The sequence below is a fragment of the Trematomus bernacchii genome, unplaced genomic scaffold, assembly GCF_902827165.1.
Source record: "Trematomus bernacchii unplaced genomic scaffold, fTreBer1.1, whole genome shotgun sequence".
NCBI lineage: Eukaryota > Metazoa > Chordata > Actinopteri > Perciformes > Nototheniidae > Trematomus > Trematomus bernacchii.
The window spans coordinates 27,286,737-27,311,086 of NW_022988043.1; the positions used below are offsets into that span (position 1 = coordinate 27,286,737).

Here is a 24,350-nt window from a genome sequence, read left to right on the forward strand (position 1 = left end):
TCGGAATAAAGTAATATTCAATTTTTTTAAATGTTTTTCGGATTTCATATCGCATTAACACCATATCCCAACGTGCATTGCGGCTAAACAATCCAATCACCGAGCTTCTAGCTGATGATCTTGGGTAATCAGTTCAGTGGGTTTGTGGTGTGTATCGCAATGATGCTCGAAATGTCCCTTCGGCCTATGTCTGTTTCCGGTGACTTTATTTTGAAATTCAGTTCCTGAGGAACGGCTAAAAAGCCAGAGATTATAGAATCAAACGAATAAATAAAAACAAGGATAATTGTGTGTTATTGTTGAGTAAATAACAGTGTGTTATTCAGAAAATAATAACAAATTAGAAGGAAAAAAAGATTTTAAAAATACAGATTTAATTATTCTGAGGCTCTGAGCCCTATTTCTTTTACTCACAGACGGCAAAAAAAGTCCGACATTATACGATTTAAAATAAAAACAATAATCGTGGCTTGATATTGAGTAAGAACCGTTAAGAACATGTTTTTATGAACCACACAGCTTCCGGTCTACCAAGACCCGACAGACAAAACGTGGCGTATCATGCATGCAAAATCGGACTTCTGCGTATCTATTGCACGCATTTCCAATGTGTAAAGTCGTGTCGTTTGTACGCAGACTGAAGAGAGTGGGTTGGAATACATAATGTATTTGAAAAGAGGTGCCGGAAAAGCAAAATGTATGACAAGATAGTAAAAAGTAACGATAATAATTCATATGAAATGGAATTGTATGCATATTGCAATTCAACAATGGTTTGACTTATTAAAGAAACGCCTTTATCATACAATCAATCCAGCAGCAGACAATAGGCGCTTTCACACCGGAGTACTTTTCCCAGGAATAGTTCCAATAGTTCCTGGGATTTTGCGTTCACACCAAAAAGATCTGGAACTAGCACTTAGTTTTCGGGAACCTTTTCACCCCTTTTCAGTCCCTGCTAGAGAGGTGGTACTTTCCTGGGGAGGAAAAGGTTCCCATTTCTGATTGGCTGGGCGAATTGCAAACCACGGCCCGTAAAACGCCGAAAAGTTTTTGTGAAACCGCCATTTTATTTGCTCGCATTAGCATTATTAGCATTAGCCCAGTGCACCAACGGAGAGAGACTAACTTAGGGCAACACAAAATAAAACGTGGGAGCGGTGGAATGATGAGGAGGTGTTGGCGCTTCTGGCGATTTACCCGGGACTTCGAGTGGCGATTTAGTATACGCCGTGATGTTGTTTGCGGCCTGCCAGTAAACCCAAAGCAGAAGAAGAAGTGACGTCAGCGGCTTCATTTGCGTAATCCTCCCTCAGGGACTTATTCCGGTGTGAACGCGATCTACTAGATAGTTCAGGAAATAAAGAGTTCCGGGGAACTAAGTCCCAGGAACTATTCCTGGGAAAAGTACTTGGTGTGAAAGCTTCTAATAAGAGCACATACAGAGGAATATAAAGCGTTCCTGATGCAGCCTTTGTCAGCAGTTCAGATGGGGGTCTTTACAGAGAAGCCCACCTGGCTAAATGAATAGGCAGTGTTGTCAGGGTTTAGAGGAGGCAGTGGCTGCTGTATAATACAGCTGCTGTCAGCACTGACAAGTCTCAGAAACACACACCTCTAATCTCAAACCCCTCTCTGCTACCTCCCAACCATAACACACAGAAAAAATGACACCCTGCGCAAATATTAAACATCTCCCAAGGCCCATTCCATTATCTGCTTTTCTCCAACACTGTTTTAACCCCCCCTCCCTCCTCCCTGCTCTCTCTCTCCCTCTCCACATCTCTCTCCCATCTTGTCTTGTCCTTGTCTCCTCAGAAGCCCTGGCAGCCGGATCATCTCTGTCTCTTAGTGTCAATTAAAAGTGAAATATCTGCATTTGTCAACATATCATTTGTGCTGGGCCTGTGATGCACTGCTGATTTGTCGGCCGATGCCTGACACCGGGGAGGGAATGCCTCGGCGGCAGGCTCCCTCATTAGACCTGGAGCTGGCACTATGATGGCTGACACCGCCGGGAGGCTTCGCTCCCCGCCGACATGATACTAACCCAGGAACAGACCTCGTCTGTCAGTCCTGTCACTTGCCAACCAGCCATCCAGTCAGGGAGAGCGGGGGCAGATGGGTGGAGGAGGAGGTGCTGGAGGATGGGGGGTTGCACCATGAGGGCCAGGGAGGGAGAGTCTATAATGAAGTTTATTTGTATAGCAAAATGTCAATATATGTCATAGTGTCTGAAGGACATGTGGGACATGGTTGACATTTGAGTTTGGTGACAGCAAATCTAATAATGATTTTAAACCAGGGTTACACTCTGCATTCACTATAAAATGACAAGAACCTTCTCATAAAGTACAGCTATGAGGTCGGAAAAAGATCACAAATAGATGGTAAACAATTATAATAACAGTCCATTGTGAGAACTAACTGCTCACAATTGACTGCATTTTGGCACTTTTTTTTGCTGTTGGCTCAAAAGGCAACACAACAATGTAGTTTGTGAATTTCTATATTCATCTGATTGTAAAACAAATCCCTTAAAAAGACCAAAACCCCAAAAGGTTCAATTCTGTCTCTCAAGACCTAAACTTCCTCTATGAAGACCTAAATCACCAGGTAACAAATATATAGCTTAAGTTGTTAAAAAAATGTATTTCCTCAAAGAGCAGGATATCGTAGATTTTGACTAATTACTGTAGGTAAAAACTCAATGTCAATGTCGTGAACATGATTTTGTAGTCAGAACACTTTGATAAAATGTCAGATCAGACCACACTACATTTGAAGCTGTTCTGTTTTCAGATGCTATTAATACAATATGTTCACTTTGTTGTGAAAACAATCCGACCAACCAGTTGAAAAGGACAATAAACTTAGCCTCTTCCGTCTATCTCAAACTTCCTAAAGAAAAGTTGTAAAATAAGAAGCAGGAGACTTCTGAGTGAGAGCTTTGGTAAGCACGGGTGATTCCAGGCCAGCAATACTGCAGGGTATATAGTTAAATTGCTAAAGTAAACTCTATTTATATTCTTCACATGGACTTGGCTATGAGGATCTGTTTCAGATAACTTTCTTCATATCTGCATGGATCCCATGTGGCAATAAAGTAGTCATTTCAAATGTACTGACAAAACACTTACAATTATGAAACAGACAACTTTATAATCCTGAACGTCACCAAGTGCTCCAGCCCCAGCTGTGTGCGTCACTCTTTAGTGTCCCCTGGTCTCCCAGCTGTGTGCGTCACTCTTTAGTGTCCCCTGGTCTCCCAGCTGTGTGCGTTACTCTTTAGTGTCCCCTGGTCTCCCAGCTGTGTGCGTCACTCTTTAGTGTCCCCTGGTCTCCCAGCTGTGTGCGTCACTCTTTAGTGTCCCCTGGTCTCCCAGCTGTGTGTGTCACTCTTTAGTGTCCCCTGGTCTCCCAGCTGTGTGTGTCACTCTTTAGTGTCCCCTGGTCTCCCAGCTGTGTGCGTCACTCTTTAGTGTCCCCTGGTCTCCCAGCTGTGTGCGTCACTCTTTAGTGTCCCCTGGTCTCCCAGCTGTGTGCGTCACTCTTTAGTGTCCCCTGGTCTCCCAGCTGTGTGCGTCACTCTTTAGTGTCCCCTGGTCTCCCAGCTGTGTGCGTCACTCTTTAGTGTCCCCTGGTCTCCCAGCTGTGTGCGTCACTCTTTAGTGTCCCCTGGTCTCCCAGCTGTGTGCGTCACTCTGTTGTATTTTGAGCTTCTTGCAGCGTTTTGTATTTGCAATGTTTGGTTTCTGCAGCTTTTAGTAAACGCTGCGCATGTTTCCTCAAGTTGCTGAATGTTTTCTAAATGCTGCATGTGTTGTCAAGTCGGTGATGCATGATTGGCAGATTTGTGTTTTTCAGATTTGCGCTTTTCTCCCATTGGAAATGTTTTGGGCCGTTGTCGGCCACCGTACACTAGCTGTGATGTGATCTCAAATATGTAACTGAAAAAGGTCTGTGATTGGATATTATCCCAAATGTATCTGCACACAGTGGGTGTAGATACTGGTCTCAATGTTATATCTTAGTATGTTATATAGCAGGGTTCCTGTTGCAGACCCATTGGGACCAGAGGGTTTAGGGTTAGTCACAAAGATTATGAGTCAGTGCACTGACAGAGAAAGAGTTCGGAAATCTCTGTGACACATTTTGATGGCTTAGTTCAGCCAAGTAACAACACATAGTACAAGAAAAATATTGTCAGTTTCCTCCAGTGGTATCTATGCAGAAAGGTAGTTTTGTCAAAACCCAGAACAGAAAGGGTATTAACAACAACAACAACAACAAAAGGCAAGCTTTATTAGCTTGTACAAAAAACACTCAACTAAGGGAGCAGACAAGGGTAACAAAAAAGAGAATTGACAGGAACCTTGACGAGCAGAACCACACCACGGGAATCAATGATGACAAACTGACAGAGAACACTGGGCAAGACACACACACACACACATTCTGATGTAGCAAATGGAGCTACTGTGATGCAAGAACAACTTCAGACTTGATCTGACTAATAAAGTATTATCGCATCTAATTGCATTTTGAATACTGCTCATCAAGATATCTTTGAATGTGAATTAAGAACTTTTCCATTGAGTCTGACTGACAGGATGTCTCTGTGTGTTTTTAAAAACAATTCCATAGCATCTGCGGCCCCCCCGCCCCCTCACTGTGGGATCAGGGAGGGGAGGCTTGTCCTGCTTCACTTGCCTTCATTAGGGAGGAGCAGTGACCGAGCCAGAAGCCAGCTGGGTGGGAGTCGCTCAGAGAGACGGAGGAATGCTCCATCAGGGCTTCAAAGAGAGAGAGTGAGAGTGAGGGGGGATTTATTTTTTAAGGAAATTCATTTTAAAGGAGGGGGTAGGTTGGGGAACGTTGAGGGGTTCAACAGTTCAACTACTTAATTTTTTTCTATCAGTGTTTCTGTGTTTTTTTTCTTCAGTTATAACCAGTAATCCAGAAAAACATTCCTACTGGTGAAGCGAAATATTCTATTGCAAACAATTATGTCCATTAAAACCCTAAAAAGAGTTGTAAAGTCATGAATTCATCATTGATGGATTGACGTTTTCTTATTTTGAAGACATTGTTGCCTTGATGATTTTTATATAAGTGATACATTTGCTTATTTTTTTAAGAAGAGTTCAAACCAGATAAAAACATTGTCAGACTGTGTTATTACAAATTACACATTATGTTCAATGTAACACCTCTTAGAAGGGAATTAAGTCAAAATGCTGTGTATTATAAGGTTTCTGTCATTACCCCCATCACTCGATTTTCATTGAAAATATTGTACCTTGTAAGAGTATTTTTTCTTTTATTATTGGGAATGGGAACAACCAAAACACAACCATCAAGATAATTCATTTTCTTTTGTTTTTATTTTTCATTGAACACATTTCATGCCCACTGACATTCATTCAGTTGAAGCGCCATTTCAAACTAAATGCACAAAATGACCATTAAACACAAAATCTTCCTCATATGCACACTTAGTACTAATAAAGAGATTTACTTCAAAAGGAGATATTCACTTAAAAAAACAGAGGTTTCTATGAAGTGCACCGAATAACTGAAACGTTGACTTTAACTAAATGTATTATAGATTTTCCAATACTGTATTAGGTTAGTTGAAAGCAATAATAATGCGTTTCAAAAAATTAGGTTCAACTTAATATTATTGCTTGGAACTAACCTAATACAGTTATGTTGTTAAATCTGTGTTTTCAGTGCAGATAAATAAAAGGCTTGGTTTGGACTATCAGTCATAATCTAAATCCTGGTTATTCCCTAATGTAAATATATCCTGTTTTGGAAGAAAAAAAACATGGAATGTAGATGTGCTGTACATGGTACGGCTTTACTTAAAACAACTCCAGTGTGAAATCACTACCATTCTGTGCAAAGCTGTCCTGTGGATGTCCTGCTGTTATTACAACACCATATCACAGTAGGTCTGTACAATACCATAATGAATTAAACAATGTTTGAATATGTGTCCTGAGGTTCTTCCTTTCATTAACCTCTCTTTGAAATACAGTCCTCACAAAGGCGTTATCTGTGTTTGATGGATGCAGGAAACAGGAAGGCACATACTGTCGTTTCATGTATTAAACCCTGCATGTAGCCAGTTGTAACAACCTCAGAGAGAGAAGCAGCAGTATGGATCAGTTTAAATGTACTGTAAATAAATATTTTGTATTTCCACTTGTGAACCATATCTAATTCCTGGATTTACAACAAAACAACAAGATATTAAACAGACAATAGATATCATGAATGGGGTCCACTCAGCTTTGAGGAACTTAGACCCGACCCAGGTACACATTTGGGCTGGGTCAAAATTATAAATGATAATTGTGAGGTTCACATTTTACGACCACAGGTCAGGGTCATTATGTCGAATACTACAAGTAGATCTGAATGAATCTGAGGGAACACAGTCCCCGTTCATCTCTCTTTTCTTCCAAAATAAATGTTTGCATGTCAGGCTTGTCAGCTTCCCACAGGCCCATTACAGTAAGACTCTTAGTCGATCTGGTCTGATGCTGGTTTTATTTAAACCATGGTAATGATGTGCTGCGATACCTCAGTCAGGTACATAACTGGGATGACTGAGGGCATTGTCATGTTTGAACAGGAATGGGTTTTACATTGGACAGGGATGTCTCCATACTTTAAGCCATATAGTGGATCTGATTAACCACATTTAAGCAATATAGGGTTAGTTGTACTAAATTGGATTATATAAATCAGAGATAACTGTAATATCTAGAAAATGATTGACATTATGTCAACCCATACCTAAAACATTACAGATCATGATGAAATTCATACATATTGCTCTTTTAAAATGGCATTCAATACTACTCTGAATAGTAATGACAAGAGTTTCTCTAATTCATATTTAGCTCTGACTTGCATGATACTTTCCTTTCACAACCGGTTCTATTTCATGAAATACAATACATGGGTAACATCAGAACCTTCAGTTTCCTGCAGCAGAGTCCTGGTTGTTCAGTTAGGAGCCCCGGGGAGGACAGAGTGAAAGGGGAGTGAACAGGGAGACTTCCTGGACTTCAAATGTGAGGGTAGTGCCATCTGACTTTAAGGACATTTCTTTAAATTAGATACAATTTAACTAGACTTTGCTGAATTCTCCTTTTTTCTAGACATCTGAAAAAAGTTATTTATATCCAAAAACACTGACAACTTACATACAGCATAAAACACAATCCTATTCTGTTCCCAGAGAAATGATTACAAAAAATACAGTGACTTTAACTTTTGCAGCAAATGATACACAACACAAACTGACAGCATTATTACACAGTGACCAATAATAGGCAGCCTGTACAGTGCACATTGACAATATATTACAGCAAATATACCGTTTCTGAGTCATTCATTCACATGTTCTGTTGGGGGTTCGGAGTCAGGCTCCATCGTATGAACTGTTTGCATGTCTTCATTCACAGACTGCAGAAGCTTAAATAAGGAGAAATGACCTTGTAACTGAGTACATGAACATTTTGTAAAAATTCAACATTTCTGATTCAGCAAAACAGAACATCAGGTTTGATTCACAAATACATTCCTTCTTCTGCTTCTTCACATTTTTGAGGCAGACCAAAAACACAGATGTAAAGTTAAAGGAGGATATCAGGGGCCAAACCCATTTTGATGAAAGAGTTGAAGTCATGTGGGATTAGCATTAGCAAGTGACCTCTAGCAGAACAGGATGTAAATGAGCGTCTGTTTCACAATAAACACACATATGTCTTGCATATGTGTGTTTAATAAGGATTGTGATGGTAAAGAAAGTGCGGCCCTGATAATAATAAGCCATTTTTACTCATGCAAATCAAACACTGATTCAACAACATTTTCCAATGTTTTCTTTTCCTGGTACACTTCTTTCTGGTGAAAACAGAATCAACCGTGGAATTGGAAAAGCAAGGTTTGGTTTTCCTGAATACTTGCCCCTTCATCATGTGGAGTTCAGTTTCAGAGTTGTCCAGCCAGTGCAACATTTCTTAAAATCCAAAATGACTTTTGTTCACATGGTCCTGACCTGATTTTAGTCCCAGGGGAGATTTCCTCAAGACTCAACTCTTCAAGGTCTAGAGTGAGAGCACCCCCCCCGACAGGGGAGCCTCTCTCTGGTCTTCACCTGTCCATCTGTGAGACCTTGACTTAAGCTGTGTTCCCAGGTGGAGGATCAGTCATTGATTTATCCTCCATGTCTTCCTCGTAGGGCAGGAGCCCTGTACACATCCTCTGGCCTCAGATCAGCCTCTCCTCGGGGGGCACTTTGAGGACACTGCCCATCTCCAGCCTGGCCCCAGCCACCTCCTGGGAGCTCGGGCTGTACGTGCCCTCTGACTGACGCTTCTTCCGCGCTGTCATGACCATGCAGAACACCACCAGGATGGCCACCAGCACACACAGCGTGGTGAGGGGGATGGTGACCACCAGCCAGGGGACGCGCTCCGTGTGCTCCTCTCTCTGCAGGAGGACAAGCGCACCATGTTTACAACATATATTGTACCCATCATTGATTGTCTATAATGTGTAACTATGGGTTTATTAATGGTTAATGAAGGATTAGTTCATGTGACAAAGATCTGTTAAAAGCAACCATTTGATTTCCCTGGTTTATTCTGCTCCAGCAAGTGTTGCTTTTTCTGTGGTGGAGCTGGACAGAGTACATCTATTTACAACTCATTTTATAGCTAGCCATTATGTTTGAAGTTCTACAGAATAATGTTTTGTTAATGAATTCATTTAAGTCCAGACGCTCTGACACACAAAGGCAAAGGTCAAGCAGTCCATTGTAATGGTCCTTCTGATGAACTAAACTGAAGACAATAAACCGGATATGAGAATATGGGACATTTGTATAATCAATCGGCCACAAAAGCGAGGTCAGAAACCCAACCAACGTTATATCATTTAAATAAGTTTCACTTTAGAGTATTCTTTACATTTATAAAGTAAGTGAACACGCTCACGTTGTAATATTAGTTTGATTATTGTGTTTAATTAGTAGAAGCCATTATAACAACACTTTATTGACATAAACCATAATGTTTTCTAACCTATTCAACTTCATTTATACAATGCTATTACTTCAATTAAGGGATTTTGAGCTCTCAATTGTAATTTCAAAATTGTATCTAGAACTTGTGAAATATTTTTACACTGGAAGGGGACATTATGGGATGCAGATGCTATATTCAGGGGTGCACATAACTTTCTCAGTGAGGTACTCAGATGAGTACCTGGAGTCAGTGTTTGGTACTCCAACTTCTGGCTCCCCTCAAAGTTCCCATGAAGCCCTCTGTATCGCGAATGTCAAGGGGGGGGGGGGGTTGGTAGTGGAGTACAGAGCTTCGTGACCACAGAGCGTGTGAACGTTGTGATCAGCTGTTTTAGCGCAGGGCTGCTGTACAGACCGACGTTAACAGCAGCCCTGTCTGTGCACACGGAGACCGACTCTGTGATCTAACCGCCTTCTGGAAAAGCTTCACAAGTACGTCGGTACGCAAATGCGCTTTGTGACACAAGTGACGGTACGCATTTCAGATTGTTGCCGCGCATGCGTACCTGCGTACCAGTTATGTGCACCCCTGGCTATATTGCTGTTTATGCACATTATGTATATCATGTTTTCCTTTTCTAGGCTTTAAGGGTACTTGAATATTAAACCCATTAAACCCATCACTCAGATTTACATTTTAAATTATCTTATTAACTTACGTTGTTCTCACACACTCTGCCACTGAAGCCCAGCACACACACACACTGGAAGTGGTTGAGTCTGTCCAGGCAGGTGGCCCCATTGAGACAAGGCCTGAACTCACACTCGTCTATTTCTGTCTCACACCTGAAACACATCACAAGGGATTAATACAATGCTGACTGAAGGGCAGCAGCTCTCACACACACAACACACACGTGTGTGTGTGTGTGTGTGTGTGTGTGTGTGTGTGTGTGTGTGTGTGTGTGTGTGTGTGTGTGTGTGTGTGTGTGTGGCTCACTCTCACCTGGCTCCAGTGTATCCTGGCTTGCAGGTGCAGTTGCCTCCTGAGTCCCCTCCTATACAAACCCCCCCATTAAGACACTTAGTGTCTGCATCACACGCCACTGGAGGGAAACGCCACCTGTTGGACACACACACATGAACTGATTATCACTCATGAATGTATGATTCTGTAAAAATCAATAAAAGCTATAGACACATATGCTCAGCACTTACTCAGACGGCTACCGTTAGACACCTTTACTCAAAGATATAAAACACTCGATCATCCATAGAGCCAGTACCCTCCTGGACTAAATTCTGTCCGCACTAGTAACCAGTGCATGCCAAGGTTCCTGACCGTCCATGCATCTTACACACATCTCTGATAAACAGCCTATCACTCGCATGTTTTAACAATAAAACAGGATGTGTGTTCAGTTTACAAGGATGTCAATGTACTGTTGAGAAAGTGTACTCACTGGCAGCGTTTTCCGACGTAGCCCCGAGGACATGAACATGTGTGAGCCTCCCCCTTGTCCATGCAGGTTCCTCCGTTCACACAACTGAACTCCAGACAGTTATCCAGCTCTTCCTTACAGTCTCTCCCTGTGTATCCGGGGTGGCAGTCACACTGGTAGTCTGCCAGAAGGTCCTTACATGTACCGTAGCCACAGGGACTTGAAGAACACTCATTTACCTCCAACTCACACAGCTCCCCCTCCCATCCTGCACTGCAGCTGCAGTTAAACTCATTAAACTGGTCCTGACACACACCCTGGTTGAGACAGGGCTGGGAATCACAAATCGGTGAACCCTGGCATCCTATGATTGGCTCGTGCCCACCCAGTCTGGAGAACCGGCTCATCTGCGGGGCGTCTGGTACGTTAATGAGTGGCAGGTAGACTCCCCCCACCCTCACTTCCCCTAAGCATCCAGTGTATTTTTCAGCCAGCCACACATTGGTGTCATTGAGGAAGTTGAGGTTGCCACCAACGCCGAAGCTACCCCCCAATCTCTGCCCGTCGACGGTGAGGCGCCAGCGGGACACTGAGTGTGTGGGCTCCACCATGGTGAGCTGGATGTGATGCCATGCTCCGTCTGCAATCACTCTGTCACTTGTGAAGGCCAGCAGCTCAGCGCTCGCCCCACTGTCCAGTTTGACCAGCAGGGAGGAGTTGAGCAGCCCCAGGCAGAAGACCTCCGCTCTGCTGGCGGCCCGCAACAGGATCCCGTTCTCGTCACGTGTCCGTATGTCCATAGTGATGTCGGTCACTGGGCTCAGCAGGGAGCTGTTGGCAACATACTGAAGAGCATTGTCCTGAAAAATGGCTTCAGTCAAACCTGTGGGAGGGGGAAATGAACAGTTTGAAAAAGTTTGAAAAACCAAGACCAGTGAAACGCTGAGTCACATAGAGTTATTTTTTTCACGATTGATGCATTGATTGGAAAACCACCTACTGATCCGCTGTCTCTTTAAGTACTTTTGATGTAAGATGTGTGTTATTATTGTTAAAGGGTTCATCTTTGTGAGGGTGCTAGTGGACTAAACGGTAGGGATGGGAATGATTAATCGAATATTCGAATATTCGAAATTATTCAGGTATTCGAATATGAGAATATGAGTTATGAGTATTTTTATTATTATCTTTTTTTTTTTTTTTTGGGAGGGGTGCCTAAGTTGATTACATATTATCAAATGGAATAATTCAATGTATACGACAGTGCCATAGCTAAGTGTGTTAGGTCTAAAGGTGTGTTTTGCTCCGCTCACCGGTCCCTCACAGCGGGCAGAGCTGCAGGTGCTGATCTCTCTCTCGCGTCCGGTTATACTTCACTCACGTTTATGTCCAAATCCATCAGATCTAGCTAGTTCTAGCTAACGATATGGCTGCTGCCCCTCCCTACACGCAGATCACGCAGACTCAAACCTCATCTTATGCCCAAATTCCAGCTGAGAGGGTCTTCTCTACAGCTGGCCTGATTGTGAATCGTCTCCGCACCCGCCTCTCCCCTGAGCATGTAGACATGCTCATATTCTTAAAGAAGAATGAGTATTGAGTAGCTGCATTCTGTGCATAGGCCCTGTTATAGGTTGTTGATCTCTGTTGTGATAGGGTTACGTTACCCTAACCCGTTATGTTGTTTGTGTATGATCCCTCTTTCATTTAAAAAACAAGTTATGTTTTAAGCATGAAAGCTGTAGGCCTATAGCTGTCAACTGTTCAAACTGTGATCACCAGTTCAATACATTTGACAAATTCGACTTGGTTTCTATATTTATTTGAACATGTGTTTGAACATGTGTTTATTTTTTTGTGGATATGTACATTTCGGTTAATCGGTTAACCGTTTTTTTGGGAATATTGAAATATACATTTGCTTTCAAATTCCCATCCCTACTAAACGGCGTATAAACTGTGGCGCGCTTACACTAATTGCGCCGCATAAGCGTATAATAGTGCGCCGCATTTGCGCTTCAGATGAGGAGGTGAGGCCCCCGCATAACTGCATGAACCCGTATGGCACAATACAACTCAGACTGGCTTACCTGTATGTCAATCAAGTGGAAAATGCCATAGTAAGGATGGATGATAGGCTAACTTTAAAAAGACAAAAGGTAATTACTTACTTGCCGATTTGGACAATTTTGGAATAGTTTGGTGGGTTATTGCTGAATCAATTTCTGACATTTTCAGGAACCAAAATGGCAGTATAATCAGAAAGAGGCCATATTTGTAGCATCCGGCAGTTTCTATGTGCTGGGGACCCCTACTATACATTTCTAACCAACACACTCTCACTCCATAAACGTCCAGGAGCGACGCTTGGTCAGGGTCCCGTGGCGTGCAGTTGGGACGCTCCTAGGCTCCTTCAGCTTCATAAACAGACGCAAATAGCTTTCAACTGATTGCAATGTATTCCCATCTGCGGCGGGATTTGACGCTCATGGAAGCACCGTATCTCTGTATGTCGGCGGCTGTTAAAGGCAATGTGAGTGTCCATTCCCATTGGATAACGGAGAATTGTACACCCGGAAGTAAGTATTCCCCTTACTGTCGATTGATTTGACAGTGATATCTCCACTACTCATCAACTCAAAAACACCAGATTATCCTTGTTAATTAAACAACATTGATAGGTTTTAGTGTACAATGCTTTTGTCACGTTTTCCCCTTCAATTCTGAGAAACAAGTCGGATTTGGCCCGCGAGCCGCCAATTGAATAGCCCTGATCTACATACATCTTATAAGAGTATAATACATATGTATAATATCAGTTCAAATAAGTGCTTCAACATTTCTCAACCTCAACGAGAGCAAGACTGAGGTCATCTTTTTTGGACCCCAACCTCCAGCCTCTCCGGTTGATATTCTTGGCTCTCTCAAAAAAAACATCCTCCCCTCGGTCATGAACCTTGGAGTGACCTTCACTAGCACTTTTAAATTCGACAAGCAGGTCAGCACTGTAGTCAAATCCTGCTTTTTTAAAATAAGACTATTGGCCAAAACCAAGTCGTATTTATCTTTTAATGACTTAGAAAGGGTTATTAACGCCTTTGTAACCTCGAGACTGGACTATTGTAACGCTCTGTATGTGGGTATGGACCAGGCCTCAATTAAACGCCTGCAGCTAGTCCAAAACGCTGCTGCACGTTTGCTGACTGGCCACAAAAAGCGTGACCACATCACCCCAATTCTGGCCTCACTACACTTCAAGGTTCAAGGTTCTTTAATGTCAATCTGACATAGCTACAGAGTAATTATGCAGTTGAAAATCTTATGTCACAGGCTTCTCCAACAATGCAACATAATAACATAACATAATAACAATAAGAGCAAGAGCAATACAAAAATAATAATAGTTATAAAAATGAAATAAAGTTATGATGTGGAATAGTGCAGTATGAGTCTATATACAAGTTATTGGAATGATATATATATATTAGGTATTAGATACATACTACTGAGTAGCAGTTGAATGTTTGAAGTTGTTTCAACAGTTCAATTTTTTAACAGTCTCACTGCCCGCGGGAAGAAACTGTCTCCGAATCTTCTTGTCCTTGCCCGGATGCTGCGGTAACGTCTGCCAGACGGCAACAGAAAGAACAGTTTGTGGCTGGGGTGATGGGGGTCTTTGATAATCCGTAGTGATTTCTTCCTGAGCCGCTGGGAGTAAAGGTCCTCCATGGATGGCAGCTCCGTCCTGGTGATGTGCTGTGCAGTTTTCACCACCCTCTGTAAAGCCTTACGATCGAGGTCGGTGCAGCTGCCGTACCAGGCCGTCATGCTGCCAGTGAGGATACTCTCTATCGTGCACCTGTAGAAGTTGCAGAGTATCCTGGAATCCATTTTGAACCTCCTCAGCCTGCGGAGGAAGAAGAGCCGCTGTCGAGCTTTCTTGGTGATGGTGGTGGTGTGAAGAGACCATGTCAGGTCCTCAGTGATGTGGACCCCAAGGAACCTGAAGCTTTTGACTCTCTCCACCGTAGTCCCATTGATGGCGATGGGGGCGTGTCCCTCTCCCTGCTGCTTCCTGTAATCCACAATCAGCTCCTTTGTTTTGCTGATGTTGAGATGGAGGTTGTTCTCCTGGCACCAAGATGTCAGGTTTTCGACCTCCTCTCTGTATGCCGTCTCGTCATCGTCTGTGATCTGGCCGATGACGGTCGTGTCATCAGCAAACTTCACGATGGTGTTGGAGCTGTGTGTGGCCACGCAGTCGTGGGTGAACAGGGAGTAGAGGAGAGGGCTGAGCACGCAGCCTTGAGGGGCACCGGTGAACTGGCTTCCAGTTCGGTTCAGAATTGATTTTAAAATCCTTTTATTTGTTTTTAAAGCACTAAATGGGCTGGCTCCGGCCTATATAGCTGAACTGCTCCAGCGCTACACCCCAGCCAGACCTTTAAGGTCTGCTGACCAGCTGCTGCTGGTAGTGCCCAAGACCAGGCTAAAAACCCGAGGGCACCGAGCCTTCGCAGCAGCTGGCCCTAGGCTCTGGAACACTCTGCCCCTCCATGTGAGGTCGGCCCAGACCCTAGGGGGTTTTAAATCTACACTAAAAACACACTTCTTCTCTCTGGCCTTCTAGTTAGAGCGGAGCACGACTCCTGACTTTTCCTTGTGTTTTTTTTTAATTTTTTATATATATCCGTTGTAATTTATTGTCTTTTATTGTGATTGTAGTAATGTGTTTTTATTACATGTACAGCACTTTGGCTCGACCAAAAATCGCTTTTAAATGTGCTATATAAATAAAACTTGATTTTATTTGATTTGATTTGAACATAGTTAACATTGCTGAGAGAAAAGCAAGCACACTCGGAATAATGTATTATTTTAATTTTTTTAAATGTTTTCGGATTTCACATTGCATAAACACCAAATCCCAGCGTGCATTGCGGTTAAACCATCCAATAATCGAGCTGAGGATCTTGCCTATGTCTGTTTCCGGTTTCGTTTATGAACGATGTATTTTGTTATACACACATTCCTTCACATTTAAATTTAAATTTACATTAAAGTATTTTGTGAGGCCTTCTAACATGTTTTTAAATATAACTACGGTTGTAGTTGAAGAGTTTGTAAATTAACATGAACCGAAGCTGTTGCCTGTTGCAATATATAGTCTATGGTTGGTACAGAGGATTGTGGGTAATGTAATGTCTTCGGCCATCCAAAACTCATAGAAAACGACTTGTTTCTCAGAATTGAAGGGGAAAACGTGACAAAAGCATTGTACACACACTAAAACCTATCAATGTCGTTTAATTAACAAGGATAATCTGGTGTTTTTGAGTTGATGAGTAGTGGAGATATCACTGTCAAATCAATCGACAGTAAGGGGAATACTTACTTCCGGGTGTACAATTCTCCGTTATCCAATGGGAATGGACATTGCCTTTAACAGCCTCCGACACAAACGAATGCCGTGCTTCCATGAGCGTCAAATCCCGCCGCAGATGGGAATACATTGCAATCAGTTGAAAGCTATTTGCGTCTGTTTATGAAGCTGAAGGAGCCTCGGAGCGTCCCAACTGCACGCCTCGGGACCCTGACCAAGCGTCGCTCCTGGACGTTTATGGAGTGAGAGTGTGTTGTTCTAACATAAAACTTTGTGGTAGTCAACATTTCTTTTTTAAAATACAAGTGATTCAAAAAGCTACTGATGAGCCATGATTTGACATCCTTCTGTAATTAAACATGATGTGTTATCATGATCACTGGAAAAAGCAACTGGTATCTGTTTATCAAATCTGTTGTCAGTGTCTAGTCTCTCTGCTTCCTGTTACCATTTCGTTTCTGCTTCTTGGGAAAAGCCTCAACCATCATTTATATTTATTCATTTACAGGGACAGAGCACATTAATAAACATTTGTGCCAGAGTTAGCCAAGAGGCTATTTTTCATCTGTAGTCCCTGAACAATCTTTCTATATATTTGTTCTTTCTGTATTTTAGTAGGATAATCTTTCTGCTAGCTGAGACTCTTTAGGTCGTGGAGTATATTTACTTTCTAAGGATGGCTTTAAATGGCCTTTCAGAAATGTTTCAAGACTGTAAGTCTAATTAAGAAATGAAGAGCTAAACAAATGAATGTGGCCTGACCTGACTCCACCTGTCCTTCCCTGATAAAGAATGATTTCAGTCAAAGGATTACTTACACTCATACCCATCCTGCAGGTCCACACAGCGCACCCTTTCAGAGCAGGGGTGGTCCACGCACCACAGGCGGGTCTCACACAGGAGGCCAGAGTACTTCATGGAACAGTTGCACTGGAAGTCATTCCAGGTTATTTGACACTGTCCACCGTTTAAACAGGGCTGATCCTGTGCACAGACAAACACAAACAAATGGATTAGATGATTACCTGTAAAATCTCTCACCTGATGCGACGGCAGAGGTAAAAGCTGCAGAGAGGATTGAGCGGTAAATTACAGATCAAAGGAACACAACCAGATCAATGTTAATAGGGTTGAGGCGACCCAGCTATCAGACAGCACTGCAAGGCGCTAACACAATTAGCATCTGTTCAGAGTTAGAGCTACACGCTGGCAAAACATAATAGTGTTTATCTGGGGATTTTTACTAAAACTGTATTAGCCAGACAGTTTTGTCAGTCACTGATCTTTGGATAACATGCATTTGTTGCTTTATCACATAATGTAGCCCTGCTAAAATGGCTCCAGAAGTGGCAAGATAGGTTTGTCAGTCGACCACTTACCAAACTGACATTTCTGAAAAATGTAAGCTGCGATTATACGATAAGATACGATACAATAATACTTTATTGGTCAGATCAAGTCTGAAATTTGACTTGCATCACAGCAGCTCCATGTGTAACATCAACATCAAGATAATACATGAAAAACAAGCAACAAACATTTAACATAACAGCACAATCACTGAGAGAAAACCTGCTCAAAGACGTGCATTTGATCTGGGATTCAGCTCTGTATTTACTGTGAGGATTGACTGATGCACAAAGGATTCTTCAGTCTGACTTTATTGAATCGTGGGACCCTGTATCTCCGATGAGATGGTAGCAGTTCATATTCACTGTTCAGAACATGCTTTGGGTCAGAGATGATGTTGTTGGACAGCCTCACTAGGTTGTTATGATAGGCTGAGTCATAGAGTCTCTGACAGGGTTGACCAACAATCTTTGAGCAGATTTTTAACAGATGGAGCAGTTTTGATTTTAAAGCTGCTGACAAACATTTGTACCAGGTAGTATTGCAGTACTGTAGAATGGACATGATCACAGATGTAAAGAACAACAGGATCATTTGTCTGCTCGCCCCAAAAGACCTAAGACGGCGGAGAAAATAAATTCTTTGTTTTGTCCTTTTGCACAGATATTCAATGTGATCCTTCCATGACAGCAGATGGTCAATCATTACACCCAAGTATTTGTATGCAACTCCCTGCTTGATTTCATCTGTATGGATGACAATGGGGACTTTATGGGAGTCAGATGGAGCCAAAAATAACAACAAGAGCATTGCTATCAGTCCACTCGACCACCTGATCTACAGCCTGTTGGTGCAGCTCAGGGTCGTCTGTGTTACTGAGCAGAGATATTAATGTTGTATCATCGGAGTACTTAATGATGAATTGGTTTTGTGTGTTGGTAGAGAGTGAAGAGCACAGCTGAACTCACGCAGCCCTGGGGGGCACCTACATTGGTTGTGATGGCAGATGACAGGGTTTTGTTCCCCTTCACACATTGCTCTCTACTAGTGAGGAAAGCGGCATACCAGTAAATCAGGTATGGATTTACTTCCATTTTGGCCATTTTTGACACCAAGATGTCTGCTTGTATTGTGTTGAATGCTGATGAGAAGTCTAGGGAGAGGGCTCTTGCATAGGTGTTACGTTTATCTAAATGTTTAGTGATGATGTGAACCAAAGTGGCCACAGCGTCTTCCGTACCGCACCCTTGTTTATAGGCAAATTGGTATGGATCAAGTTTGTCTTGTGTTGTACTGATAAGAAATCTGAGCAGAATTCTTTCTAGTGATTTCATAATCACTGAGGTGAGGTCTATTGGTCTGTAGTCCTTATGTTCTTTTGGGCATGGCATTTTGGGAAGTGGTTTTATGTGTGAAGTTTTCCATGACAGAGGGATGGGCGTGTCCATGGAAGCCTGAAAGATGCGTTGCCACACTGGAGCCAGCTCAGTAGCAACGTTTTTCAGCAGAAAACCGCTGCACCCTTCTGGCCCAGCCGCTTTCTTGGTGTTGGTGTACTGAAATGTTTTTCTGACCTCTTCGACACTGATGGTCATTTTGTCAGAGGAAGCAGGTATTATGGTTTCGAGAATTTCAGTGCACTTTGCAGAATTATCCAGTGACTCGAAACCGGTAAAGAACGTTTTTAGTTAATTGGCAAATACAAAATGCATTGTCCGTCACAATAGGTTTAGCTGAAGATGTCCTTCCTGTCATGATTTTCATGGAGTCCCACACCTTTTGGGGGTTTTAGGCTTTAAAAGCATTTTCCAAAAGCTCTCTGTGTGCCAATTTGACTTTCAGTTCTTTCTCTGTTTTAAGTGCTCCATAATCTTTGTTTTATGTGATACAGATCCCAGATAATTAATTAAAATGACTCTTATGATCTAATTCAATTCCAATTACCCTGAGCTTCACTTTGGAAATGTGCTAACATAGCATGGTAACATCTAGTACTTGTATATTAACACACTGAGCTTTTTGTGGTGTTGCAAAGAACGTCTGAGCAAGTTTACAACGGAGCCTGTTGACATACAGGTTGAACTGATATAATGCTGCTTTGTTAAGGTCACAACACAGCTGTCAGGGTAAAAGTCTCCACAATGCTCTCTACAATCACATGATCTTGAGAGTCCCCAATCATGACCATCAGCACTAACACTGGCTGTCACTATATTGTTTTACATACTGTACCATGCCCATTCTGTTACATTCATATTCATGCTGTTATATCTATCTATTCTTATTCTTAAACATATTTACAATTTGTAATCACCATACAATACCCTCATGTTTATATATGATCTTTATTTGAGTTTTATCATGCACTTTTATTCTGAGACAGGAATTGTTTATTAATGTATGTCAGCTTATATTTTCAAATTCTTTGACCATATGTATAGCTTCTTAATATTTAGGTGTGGAGAGCTGAGCATAAGAATGTTGGTGCAACTGCCCGTTATGCTGTACATGAGACAACATATCTTGAATCAAAGTGTACATTTCTCTTTTACCTTGCATGTGTCATCACTTTGGCATCCTGGCAGCACGTTCTCCATTGTGCTGGCCTGGTAGACCTCCACCCCCTCTGGAAGACCCTCAGTGGTCAGATGCTTGTGGTCCAGCCGGATGTCCTGCAGGCAGCCCTTCATATTTCCACCCCAGGCATTCATGCTCATGCCTGAAGGGAGCCCCCCCACATATGCCACATCCCCTGCCTCTACACTCACGTTCCCTAGGGCACGATGATTCCCTGCTTTGGGGAAGACCACATGGCCATACTGTACTTGTACAGCTACTAAATAATTGTTGCCGTCAGTGACGAGCTTGGCCTCTGAGAGCAGGGTGGTGTGAGGGCTGTAAATAGCAACAGTGCCCTCCTTCAGATAAAGGGTCAGGTAGGGCTTTCCTTCTCGACGAAGCTGCAGGAGCAGACCATTGTGTTTGAGCGAGCGCAACAAAAAGGAGATGGTGAAGTTTTCTCCATGGGTTTCCGAGATGTTGTAGCTGACGTAGCTGGTGGTGTTCTCATGACTGAAGGTCCAGGAGGGATATTCTGAGATGGGAGGGGAAGCACAACGTTGTCAGTGTCTTATCCCAACACACTGGCACATGCTACACCTGAATCAGCAATGCTGTATATCTGTTCACTCCAGCAATCCATATTAACATACAAAGAACTACTTGTCAGGGTACTACTCGGTTGTATCACATTGTTGCGAGCCCATGGAGGAGCATTTTCACCACATGACCCTTGTGCTGGGCAACATTTTAAATAAGTGCATTCACTAGGAGTTGCATCATGGGAAGTGGTGGATCCAGTGCTTCTGAAGCTTGACCCATAATGCATGGAATCAATCTTGTGATATCTTGCTGTGTTCATTTGTATGACTCATGTAAACCACATTCATTTACTTTGCCCTAAATACAGACAACTCAAATATATGTTATGCCCCTCCTCTATGGCAGTGCAATACTTGATTGGGGCGTAGTATTTTACCACATTGTGCAGATTTTCAGTGGCAATCTTTTGTATATCTGATTGAAGAATTGCATGTTATGCACTCGCATAACAAATCATATTTATATTTCGTTTTTTATTATTGTTTTAGCACCAAGCAGCAGTAAGTGTTAACTCTATGGAAGAGGTAGAGAAGCTCAGAATGGAATTTTTGATTTTATTAATATATTTTAATTAGTCACGCCTTCACTAAAAAACAGGACCTGAAAGTACACGAAACCATGGTAAATATTTACTGTAGGGAATGACTCCCACCTAAAGAAGCATTCCAACAGTTCCTCCTACACACAGTCTTGGAAATCCTCTCTGATCAGCAGTAGTCTACCTGATGTTTCTGTTCTACAAGTAGAGAGTGTTCCTTTAAACCTATAAAGTATGCTGTTAGTACTCTCACCTTTGTCACAGCTTCCTCCATAGTAGGGGCGATGACACTGACAGCTGGGACGGACCCACATGTCCACACACTGCCCTCGCTGCATGCATGGGTCATCTTCACACCAATCTTTTTTGCTGCATCCTATTTCCAACCCCTGGTTCTCCTCTCTAATGAGATCCTGAGGAAGAAGCAGCTTGTGATCAACTTGAAAGTCTTCCATGCAGCCAATGAACGCCCCTCCACTGGACGTGTAGGCTAAATATTCCTGTGGCACCCCTCCAACATACAGCTGTGGAAAGGAGCTGGGCTGGACAAACATCAGATGGTTGTAGACCTCATTTTTTACCAGGCACCCTTCCTCACAGCCGGGTCCTTTTACAACCATGACCAGCCTCTCATCCATGGTGACAGTGGCCTGGTGCCACTCCCCGTCATTGACTGGGCCGGGGTAAATGACTTGCAGTACCTTCCCTGACTTCACCCTGGCCTGAAGGGAGCCTCCAACAAGCTCCAAAGAAATGAAGCGCTCAGTGGAGCCCCGGTGGTACAGCACCATGTCGGGCAGAGTGCTCCTGAATCGAACATGCATGTGGAGCCCTTGGTTTCTGTCTTTCGCCTCTCTCTTTGTTCTGGTTTTGGAAACAGGCAGCTGCATGTGGATGTAGCCCTCTGAGTTGAAGGAGAAAGTGGTGGAGGTGTTGCAGCGTTCTCCAGTCCAGCCAGGCGGACACAGGCAGGTGTAGTTGTGTTCTTCGTCATCAGTCAGCACAGGGATGCAACCCGCTTTATGTTGGCACTGGTGCTGTTTGCAGCCCTCCAGACGGACGTCACAGTCCCTCCCACCCCAGGGGTCATGGCCTGGCTCTGGGACGGGGCACACACACCTGTAGGAGTTGGCAAAGTCTTCACACGTGGCACCATTCTGGCATGGATTGCTGTCACACTCGTTGATGTCCACCTCACAGTGAACTCCTACATAGAGAGACATGCTCATTTAGTAACAAAACTTACTTCAACAATACTGATTCAACTTTTTGCTGGAAGCAAAAACACACATGGATAAAAACAAATCTGTGTGAGAAAAGCATTATTTGATCAAATTTAAAATCACATAAACCCGTTTTATCCACTACAGAGAAATACACAAATAGCTCTGAGAGTCAAAACATAGTTAACCTTATGTGATACAGAGCTTAGTGTGCACGTATACAGATAAACAGGCAGGCTTGGTCGAGGCAAGTCATTCCCTTTCCCATCAGTCACAGGATATGAGGAAATTAGTGCAGGAAATAGCCATTAATTGCACAGTTAAAGGATCATTTGTTTTGATTTATGCAGAGTTTTGAAACGCAATTGAATCCAAAGTCTATCATACTGATTGAATTAGCCAGACATTGACACACACACACACACACACACACACACACACACACACACACACACTGATATTGCAGTCTGCCTGGTTCAGTAGTCTCAGTCACCTTACCGCATTCAGCATAAGCCCTGGCAGCAGTCAACTTGCATTAACAAAGTCCTTTAAAATACTCTACACCCAAGGAACCCTACAGCTGCCGTCCCCTATGTGCAAGGACTCTACCCAACATACAAAGGCATGCAACTTTCTAAATGTAAATATATGAATGTAGTGTACCCTACTGTACCTGTCAGCCACCAGAGCCCCCAGCAGCACAGCAGCATCAGCCTGTGCCCCCCCATGATCCTCTGAGTGAACAGCCAACACACTGAGAAACACCACCCACTCTGCTCCCTCCCAGAGCAGCAGTGCCTTCACTCCTCCACTCTGTACCAGGCAGAAGTGAGTTAAATGCAGCCCTGCCCACCTTGGCTTCTCCTCCTGACTCCTTCCCTCACCCCCCCTGCTCCTCTCCTGTCTGCAGCCCAGCCCGGACAGAGCAGTAAGCCTGCAACCTGAAGCTGGCTCCTGTCAGTGTTTGACAAGAGGAATGCAGTGCTGCATCCCCCCCACGTCCATGTGCTGGCCTGTGAATGCCCACCGGGGTCAGGAGCTGCTCCAGAGAACCTGCAGAGGGCGCTGCAGGCTCAGGGTTCCAGCCTGAGCAGGCTGCACCGTGCATGTTACCCAAATGTATCTTTTTTTAAGGTTTGCATAGCAGTCAGTCAGTCTTATGCAACATTGTGTTTGATTATGTCACTTAAGATGCATTGCCTTTAGAAAGACTTCAATCTTATCAGAATATACATTGTACCAGAGGTGGGAAGTAACTAAGTACATTTACTCAAGTATTGTACTTAGGTACAACTTTGAGATACTTGTACTTTACTTAAACTTACTTACATGTTATACTACTTTGTACTTCTACTCCATTACAGTTCAGATGTAAATGGTGTACCTTTACTCCACTACATGTATTTAATACCTTTAGTTACTTCACAGATGTGGATGAATGATGTGAAATATAATCAAGTGTTAAATCAGACTTTAGTTCCACCTGGAGTAAATTCACAAGCTACCCTGCAGTATACAAAGTCATTCAAACTAGCTGCACCTTTACCAGCTTTGAGAACACTTTCATGATCAATCATTATAAAACATATCATATATATTATTCTGAAATGGACCAATCTGCACAATGACTACTTTTACTTTTGGTACTCTAACTATATTTTGATGCATAATACTTGTGTACTTTTACTTGAGTAACATTTTGATGGCAGGACTTTTACTTGTAACAGAGTATTTTTACACGCTGCTACTTCTACTTTTAATTAAGTACAAGATCTGAGTACTTTCCCACCTCTGCATTGTATACTATGTGTTCCCTTCAATTGTTAAGTCATTTACAGTTTTTCAGAAAAAAAGAAACATTTCAGAATTAGCTTTTCTCAAACTAACATGTTTCTTTAATGCTCCTTTCTTTACATAATTGATCTTGGATTTCTTCTGACGTAACAATATTAACACGTATCTGGTGATATAAATGTTTGAGTTTTATACTAAAGCCTTCAAAAGAACATTTACATTCTGAGAGAACCAGCACATGCATCAGCAATGATTGGGTTGATAAGATGGCATAAAAAAAGCTAGGAGCTAGACATGTGAAGATGATCTAAAAGCATACACCTGTTGCTGACTATGTGATGAGCAAACCATAGTATTTGACCAAACTAATTACCCCAACCTAGGCATTTATAATACAAAATATCCTGCA

The 24,350-nt window shown here is 42.7% G+C and overlaps 1 protein-coding gene across 1 annotated transcript in view; it reads right to left on the reverse strand.

The window, feature by feature from the left end:
• Nucleotides 1–5,371: 5,371 nt before the first annotated feature.
• Nucleotides 5,372–24,350, reverse strand: part of LOC117472450 (protein crumbs homolog 1-like) — a 36,087-nt gene continuing 17,108 nt past the window's right edge. Inside the window, exons 7-13 of the mRNA XM_034117626.1 lie at nucleotides 21,178–22,131; nucleotides 19,777–20,318; nucleotides 16,693–16,858; nucleotides 10,513–11,374; nucleotides 10,056–10,172; nucleotides 9,769–9,895; nucleotides 5,372–8,514 (exon numbers count right to left, since the gene is read on the reverse strand). Of these exons, the coding sequence (XP_033973517.1) occupies nucleotides 8,293–8,514; nucleotides 9,769–9,895; nucleotides 10,056–10,172; nucleotides 10,513–11,374; nucleotides 16,693–16,858; nucleotides 19,777–20,318; nucleotides 21,178–22,131 (2,990 nt within the window). The 3' untranslated portion in view covers nucleotides 5,372–8,292. The remainder of the gene's footprint in view (nucleotides 8,515–9,768; nucleotides 9,896–10,055; nucleotides 10,173–10,512; nucleotides 11,375–16,692; nucleotides 16,859–19,776; nucleotides 20,319–21,177; nucleotides 22,132–24,350) is intronic.